Genomic DNA, 8,550 nt, shown 5'->3' on the forward strand with positions numbered 1-8,550 from the left:
TTGTTCTAATCTTGGGCAAAAAATTTGCCCTTTTCCTTTGAAAGATGCCTGGGGACAATGAATGACACCTTGAAGGCTTTTTAGCTCTAAGATAAAGGCATGAGATGGAAGAAGCCTCCAGTGTCTCTTAATAGCTCTGTAGCACACTGTAATTTTGCTTTAGCAGAACAGACCTTCTGATGACTACCTCCTTCTTGCAGTTTACTGAAGAAAAGTTGGGCCAGGCTGAGAAGACTGAACTAGATGCCCACTTTGAAAACCTTCTGGCCAGGGCAGACTGCACAAAGAACTGGACAGAGAAGATCTTGCGTCAGACTGAAGTTCTGCTACAGCCAAACCCTAGTAAGTCCAGCTTCTTCCAATGCTTGAAGGACAAATACCACTTGCAGCTCAGTGTTAAAAGACATGCCCTCTGGCAGAGAGCCCCGTTCCATTGACTTTGTGGGGGTTGGAAGAAATGTGTCTTTGCAGGGCCTCTCCTTCCTTCACTGTGTAGCTGAAAGATGACTGGCTGCTGCCTTACACAGCCTGGCAGCGCTCCTGAGGACTGGGAGGTGGTTGGAAGGGAGGTCACACCTAATCCAGTGCATGATTGCAGACTGCATGGGGTGGGTCACCATGAATGCCAGTGCCAGGGAGCACTTCTTCATCCTCCATCCTGTAACTGCTGGTGGCATCCTCATTCCAGGTGCCAGAGTAGAAGAATTCCTCTATGAGAAGCTTGACCGGAAGGTGCCTTCCCGGGTCACCAATGGGGAGCTGCTGGCACAGTACATGACAGAAGCAGCTAATGACTTTGGGCCAGGGACACCTTATGGTAAGTCAGCCTGGCTAATTAAAAAGCCCTGGGAATACATCCCTTCCTAAGAGAGTATCCTCACTACTGTTTTGGATTAAGACTTCTGCAGCATGCCTTTTTGAAGGGGGCAGGGTGGCCTGCTCCCCCCATGGCAACCTGCCTATTAGTGTGTCAAAGCTGATGCTCGAGAACAGTCTTCTCTAGCACAGGAGCAAACAGCCCACCTGGAGCAGGAAGTGAAGTCTTACTCCACAGCAAAGCATACTCCATGCTGTGGGGAAAAAGAGGCAGGGGTCTTCCCATTCCTAAGACAGTCCTCGAGTCTGTCAGAACTAGAGAAGAAATAAAGACATGTGGATCCAGGGTAGGTAGTGGAACTGGTTACAGGATGCAGAAACTATTCTGTGCTATTTCTGTGGCTTTCTAAACTAGCCTGAACAGGGAGTTGCAGTGAATAGCTTTAGCATTGTCCAGTTTGAGCATATTTTTAGTCTAAGGTGGCATCTAGTTGCACAGAGTTTCTCTAGACTCTGAACAGAAGAACCATCCTTTAACTGTGTCCTGCAAGTAGGGAGTGGAAATCTTTCTCCAGCAGAAAGAGAACAGGAAAACAGGTTGGAAGGTTGGCGCCTCCCTACAAGCCTCAACACCACAGTGCATCCTTCTGCTCTTAAATCCTTACAGTTGCTCCATCCTGGGGGAATTTCGGGCTTCTTTAAGCAGCAGACCTGCACAGAAGTACAGCCTTAACTTCCAGCTGTCCTTGCCTCTGCCACGAGCTTTGTTACTGCTCTCCAAATCAATAGTTGTTCAATAGCGAGTCCTGTTACAGGCAGAACAGCTGTAACTGCATCTATAGCCAGTGCTGCCTAATCAACTCATTTTTTTTCTGCTCTGGTGCTTTTTAATTTGCTGCTCTGTTCCTATGCTTCTGTTTTATGAGAAAAACAAAGATCATTCTGTGCAAGCAGGTGTAGCAGTAAAAGAATATCAGTGGAATAACTGCCTCAGCAGATAGATAAGAGCTGCACTGGGAGCAGCTGAGAAGAGGGCTCAAGCTAAAAGCGGACTGTAGTTAGGACTGAAGCTGGTGTGGTACAGGCATGGTCACCTTGTCCAGGCACGACAAGGTGCCTTTGTCCCCAGACGCTGGAGCCTGGTAGCTCTGGATGAGTTGGCTGAAGCCACCACAATGTTAATTGGTTCCTCCTGGAGCTGAAGGCTCTTATTATTGCAGGGAAGACCTTGATAAAAGTTGGAGAGACTCAAAGGCGTTTAGGTGCAGCAGAACGGGACTTCATCCACTCTGCCTCCATCAACTTCCTGACCCCATTGCGCAACTTCCTGGAAGGGGATTGGCGAACTATATCCGTAAGTATGACAGCAGGGAAGGGGAATCTTGTCACATCACCAGAGACAAGGAGTGCAGGGGGAGAGGGAGAAAATGCTGGAAGAGCTCTTTTTTCTTCTCTGAGAAAGGAGGATTCCACACCTCTCCTCTTGAAGAATGCAAGGATAGGGGAATAGCAATCCCAGATTTGCTCAGGGCTCCCTCTGCAGCAGAGAAGGATTGCCAGTTGATGTACATGACGAAGGTTAACTCCTTTCCTGACTCCTGCAGCTCAGTGGGCACCACCCACCCATAAGCTGCCCTGTTTCCAGAAGGTTAGCCTGTATCCCTGGCAGCCAGGCCCAAAACTCTTGCTAACAAGATGAACATACAACTGCTTCTTTCTCCCTAGCTTTTTTTGATAAGGAAATAGATTTGATGCCTAGATGATACCTTGCCTCTTTCCTTCCGCAACAGCTCCTAAGCAGTCTCCTCTTATCCCATTTTCTCTCTGTTCCAGAAAGAGCGGAGGATCCTGCAGAACCGCCGCCTAGATCTGGATGCCTGCAAAGCCAGGTTGAAGAAAGCCAAAGCTGCTGAGGCAAAAGCAGCGGTAACTTTTTCCCTCATTCCCCTTTCTATCTTTCTGGCCCCAGGGCTTGGCTCACATGAGCAATGCCACATGCTCTCTGGACAAAAATTAGGCTGCACTACTATGTCCTGGTTCTGGCAGCCTTGGGTGGGGGGATTCCTCACCTGGTATACAAGGGAACTGGGAGCAGGAGCTATGCACCTGTTCCTCAGACGCCCTCCCATGGGGGAGTTGTTGAAACAAATAGTTCTCAGCTTCCAGAGTCTGGAAGCTTCTACTTGACCCAGGCTCCTGACTGACTGCTAGTGGTTACTAGATGATTTGTGCTAGTAACTAAAAGGCTGCATCTTCTGAGGATTTGCTAAGTTTCCCTAGGGATCTCAAAGCAAGCCAAGAGAGAGCTGAGCTGGGAGGTGCGCAAGGGGAAAGCATGCTGGGGCTCCGCAGCAGACCCAGGCTTTCAGACTAGTTAAGGTTCTGCCAACTCAATCTTCCCCAGGCAGGGGAGCCTGTAAAGGGTGGCTGGGGTCAGACTGTCTACCAAGACATCCTTCCTTCAGCTTCTCTATTCACTTAATGCATGGTGCTGTCTAGTTACAGGCTAGTCTTGCCCTCTGGCTTTGGGGAAATCATGGCAAGTAAACTAGCAAGGGTCCCAGGTCAGAGCAGTGCAGAAGGGACAGGTAAGTCAGCCAGTGTCACTGTCTGAAGGCCTAAGCAATGGGGACAAGCGCTTCAAAGTGCTTTTCTGAGGCTGACAAGACCTGCCAGTTCAGGGTGCTCCCTGGGCCTGAGGCATCTCCTGGACAGAGGCAGTGTAGCAGGAGGCAGAGAGGATATAGCTGGGACCTTATGAGTTCCCTGGAGGGCCGTGTTGAAGCAGATTTGCCATCCTGTAGCGCTCTGGCTGTTGGCACAAGGACTTGCCAAGTTCCACTTCTAGCCTGGAGCCAGGAGCTCAACTAGCAAACATATGTAATCAGAATAGGCAGGAATCCTTGTCAGTCAGTCCTGGGACACACTGGGGTATCAGCCTAGGAGCCCTGCCATGAGCCTGTTTTCTAGCCATCTGCTCAGCTGGGCTTCTGGCCTTGCAGCTCCCTGGGTGGCCAGTTCCCAGGTGTTTTCCCTTTTCTCCAGCTCTAACTGCATACAAGCCATATGGGGAAGCTGTGCTAAGCTCAGTGGCCTCCATCAGCAAGTCTAACAGAGTGCTCAGACCTAAGTGGGAAAGCCCTAAACAAAGCTTTGGGTGAACAAAAGCAATAGCTGCCCTTTTAAAAAAACATCTTCAGGGATCCCTGACTCCCTTTCTGGAGGGGATGGTGCCTCCAGCCTCTGTGGGAAGTGGCGGCCATTGCTTTATCTTAAGCTCAAATCAGAGCAGGAATTTTCAGATACCTCCTGTGCTTCCTCCCTTTACACCCTCCTTACCTTGCTTCCTACATGAAGTGATCCCAAGGCCTCTCAGCTGCACACAGACCCTTGGGTGAGGGACTGCCCTGTAGCTGGAAAAGAAAAGCTTGGCTTCCCACTGGAACTGCAGGGCTGGGGTGCCCCAGGCAGGATGCAACGCCAGTCCAGGCTTTCCAGGGTATTTGCCCCAACCCTCTGCTTCTTTAAAACAGATGACACAACAGAAGGGCAACCTCAGCTGTTGTGGGCACTCATCTCTTACCCAGCTTGGGTTAAAGGTGGGGTCCCTGGCCTCAGGGCACCTCACTGACTACTAGCGGACAAGGCACAGGTGGAAGCTCCCAGCATGGCAGGGGGGAAACTGCTGCCTCTGCTCGAGGTGTGTTAACTCATCATTAGACCACAATGTTCCCTGTAATGTGCCTGGAGTCCTGTGTCACACCTCGCCATCCAAGCTGGCCTAAAGTATCGTACCTCTCCCAGCTCACCACTCTCTTGCTGCTCTTCCCCTCTGTAGTGCAAACTTGTGTTCCCACAGCTTCTGTCTTGTGACTGCCCTCCCAAGCGTGCTGCTGCCCAGACCTGTGAGCTGCTGTTCAAGTGTCTGGGCTTGTGAATTTCCCTTGGACTTTGTGCTTTGTCCTTCTTGTTGATGCTGTTTTGTTTACTAACCTTTTCATTTTGTTTCTTTGTAATTTGCTCAGTGTGAGGGAGATGTGAGTATTGACTGTGCTAACAGTGCTGTGATTTTTTTTCTTTTTCCTTTAACACCTCTCATTGTCTCTTTCCCATCTTAAATGAGAATTCATATTTTCCTCAACCCATTGGGACTGGCCCTGGAGCATGTACTGAGTGTGGACAGGGCTGTGGCTGCCTGGGGAAGATGCCCTAGAAAGATGGGAGCATCTGTCAGCTGCCTGCAGCCCCTGTGGAGCATGCACTCGGTTCCATCAATGCTGCTTGCAAGCAGTGCTCAAGAGAGGCATGGGCTCCCGTAAACACCCACTCAGGCTCCTCTGGCTGCAGGCAGGAGGAGGTCAGGCTGGGTGGCAAGTCCCACTCCTGGAAGGGAGGCAGCCCAGAGACAGTGACAGGCAGGTTGATCTGGTTGTGGTGCTGTTCTGTCCTGCAGGCTCCAGGGCTCTGCCCATTTTCCCCATTACAAGAGCAGAAGCAGGAGGGAGGTGGGTCCATTTTGACTGCTGCTTGCAAATAGAACTTGTCCATGCATAGGAGTGCAAGAGCAGCTTGCCTCCTTCATCCCATGTGCTATGAGTAGTTTTGGGACTCTCTGGAGAACGGGGAATGGGAGGGGAGGTTTATTCAGTTGCTCTTGGTCTTAAAAAAAAAAAGCATAAGAAGCTATTTCTGTGAAACATCTCTCCCCACAGGGAGGAATCAAGCCTAGTTGCTGTGCTGGCCTCAAATCTCACTGATGCATTTTTCTCCCTATATTCAGGTTTGACTTGTAATAGGAATTGCTTCTCCTTATTCCTTCCTCCAGCCATCCCCAAAACTCCTAGATGGTTTAAAAAAAAAATCTCTTCTTGGGACTGCCTGACTGCTCTTGCACCTGGTCACTCATTCCAGCAGGCTGCTTGGGGTCCAGCAAATTGGGTCAGTGTGTATAAGCAGATCTGGGTGAGCTGCAAAGATTAACGTGGGAGAGGAAATGTGGGGCCTGAGAGGATTAACAACGTAGCTGGGTTACAGCTGCATTGTGGGCCAGCCTTGCACACCACCCCACTGCGCAGTAAAGGCTGACCAGGAGGATGCCTTGATCCATCACACCAGTGTGATGGTCCTGATATAAGCTAGCTGGTTGGCTTTTCTGTTTGGGTGATGCTACAGCCAAAGGCCGTCCTAGGAGGAGGCCTAGTCTTAGCTGAGCTGGATAGAGAGACTATGTTTTGTGATGGTTAGTGAGCCCACACCTGTGTGGGTGTGGACTGGATCCCTTGCATTTCCATTGAGGAGGACCTCCAGAGTGCTTAAGTCTTCCTGCCCAAGGGCAGAGGTTTAACTATGGAGGAAGGTGGCTTGGAAGTTTTCCAACCTCTTTGGTAACAGCAAGGCTTTGGACTAGATCTGCTTTGGCTAAGCCATGCCCCTCACTGAAAGTAGCAGATCTGAGTCTGTTAGGAGGAAACATGCCCAAAGGCTTGGTGACAGTAAGAACAAGTAGATGTCTTTCTTTAAAAGGCACTGTGGAGAGGATGCTCTGATGCTAGTAAACATGCCCACTTTAAGGACAAGTACAGGGACACTTCTAGGACTGTAGGTGGGAAGCAAGGGGAAAAGAAGGTCCTGCCCGCTGGACTGAGCCAACATGACATGAGCAACCTGCTGGCTGCAAGGGAATGGGAAATGCATTTGAGATTGTGCCGTCTCATCTCCACTCCGACTGGCCGCTGTACGTACGAGCAGGTAGCTGTAAGTACAGGCAGAGTTTCCAACAGTACAAGTATCTGCTGTTTAAGTACCAGGTGTGACTGCATGAGCCAGTCCACCTCCTCTTGCACAAGCCTGGCTCCCACTTGGGGAGAGCTTCCATGCACCACTGCCCAGACTGTTGAGAGACCTCCCTCCTGCCATCCCATATAAATTTGAACTAAGCTCCCAGCACACACAGGAAAAAAAAAAAAGCTAGTCCCTTCTTCCATCCATTATCTGACGGACTCCTATCGACTCTTCTGCGTGACTTGTACATGAAACTCTATTCCCCCCACTAGGCTGTGCCTGACTTTCAGGAGACTAGACCTCGTAATTACATTCTCTCCGCCAGCGCATCAGCGGTAAGATTGCCTCCTCCTAGATGTTGCCTCTCTGACCTCTTTCTACCCTCCTCTTCACCCGACTTAAACTCAGACCTAGTGCTCTGCTGTTTTCAACATTTTAATGTGACATGGGCTGCCCAGGGTTCCTCTGATTCAACCTTAAGAACGCAGATCATCCCTGTGAGGCTGCACGGTCAGGGTCTGGCACTTTTGCTGCTTGGTTTCCTTTGCAGTTTCTTTGCCAATCTAATTCTACGTTTCTAGTGGGAATCTTCTGTTTTGCATTGCTAGCGGAGCAATTGAAAGGAAAAAAACCCCAAAGGTTAGCCTTTCTGGATGGTTCCAGCTGTACACTGGCAATGTCACATGCGTGACTGCCTGATCAGTACCATGGTGTCAGTGCTCAGAGGCTTTGTAGCTGGTAGAGAGAAGCAAAGGTGGAAGAATCCCTCTGCTACCCATTGCATCTGTAATGCAATAGGCTGACAGTGCAGGCTTGTCTATTCTGCAAATAGAGGTCAATTTTTTTTTTCCTTTCATCTTTGGGCCTGTCTGTTGATGGCTGTTATGCAGTCAGATGCGCTGGGGATGGGTAAATAACCCGTTGCATCTCTACTGTGTTGCACTGAGTGGTTGTGGTCAAGCAATTGACTTTCCGTGCTGTGTTCATGGCTCCCCATTGCACAATGTCACATTTCTCGTTAAAATGTTGAAAACTGATCATCTTGCTTCCTAAATAGCGTTTAGAACAACACTGATGCCTGTCAATAGAATCATCTGGGAGTGGGATCTGTAGATACAAAAAAGATAGCCCAGCCTTCTAGCAAACAAAAACCATCATGGAAACAAGTTGGATTTGGTTAATGGGCAACCCATGCCATTTGGAGAAAGAGGTATGTCTGAGCTGATAGCATCAGTGTTAGTTCCCAGGGGTATCTGTCCTGACCTTCTTGAGAGTGATGCTGGGATCAGAAATAGCTTTGCACAATAGCCAGAAAACTAGTTCTATAGATAACTGGCCTGGTGATGAGACTGCTTAGGAAGACACTGATAATGGTGATGCTGTAGCAATTGCCCAGTTTCCATCTCTCGTAGCACAGCAACTAGCAGCAAGCCTGCGGCTCCAGCTTCTCCCTTGGAAAGGTCTGTTCCAAGGACAGCACAATAATGGACTAAAACTGAGCTCTAAGAGAATCAGATGAGAGAAACTGGGCTTTCCCTGCCTCTGAATAGCTCTGAGTGGACCAGGATTTCCTCATCATTGCCCAAGGCTTTCTAAAGCAGACCTGAAGACAACGCATTAGCTTCTTGCACAGTGCCCAGATGCTCAGTTGAACGCATCACCAAACTGGAAGCTGATCTGCTTTTGCTGGATGCCAAGCACAGTAACATGACAGGAGAAATAGATGTTGGGCAGGGGGTTAGCCCACAGGTGTCTGCCCTGGCACATCGCTGCCGAGTTCAGTGGGCCCTCTTCAGAGCTCTGCTAGAGAAGCTCTGACAGCAGTGATGATGATATGGGACAGTTAGAGAAGGGCTTTAGGAGACTGACTTGCTCTAGGTAAGCAGTCCTCACTGACCTTCATCACTTCATCAGGTTTGATGATTGCACAGCAGGGCCTGCTACCAGGAATGC

The 8,550-nt window shown here is 49.6% G+C and overlaps 1 protein-coding gene across 1 annotated transcript in view; it reads left to right on the forward strand.

The window, feature by feature from the left end:
• Positions 1 to 200: 200 nt before the first annotated feature.
• SH3GLB2 (SH3-domain GRB2-like endophilin B2) overlaps positions 201 to 8,550 on the forward strand; it is a gene marked incomplete at its 5' end in the record, with an annotated part of 18,309 nt that continues 9,959 nt past the window's right edge. Inside the window, 5 exons of the mRNA XM_010289273.1 lie at positions 201 to 342; positions 689 to 817; positions 2,037 to 2,170; positions 2,650 to 2,742; positions 6,870 to 6,932. Coding sequence (XP_010287575.1) covers positions 201 to 342; positions 689 to 817; positions 2,037 to 2,170; positions 2,650 to 2,742; positions 6,870 to 6,932 — 561 coding nt within the window. The remainder of the gene's footprint in view (positions 343 to 688; positions 818 to 2,036; positions 2,171 to 2,649; positions 2,743 to 6,869; positions 6,933 to 8,550) is intronic.

This window comes from Phaethon lepturus, unplaced genomic scaffold (assembly GCF_000687285.1).
Source record: "Phaethon lepturus isolate BGI_N335 unplaced genomic scaffold, ASM68728v1 scaffold42666, whole genome shotgun sequence".
NCBI classification, from domain to species: domain Eukaryota; kingdom Metazoa; phylum Chordata; class Aves; order Phaethontiformes; family Phaethontidae; genus Phaethon; species Phaethon lepturus.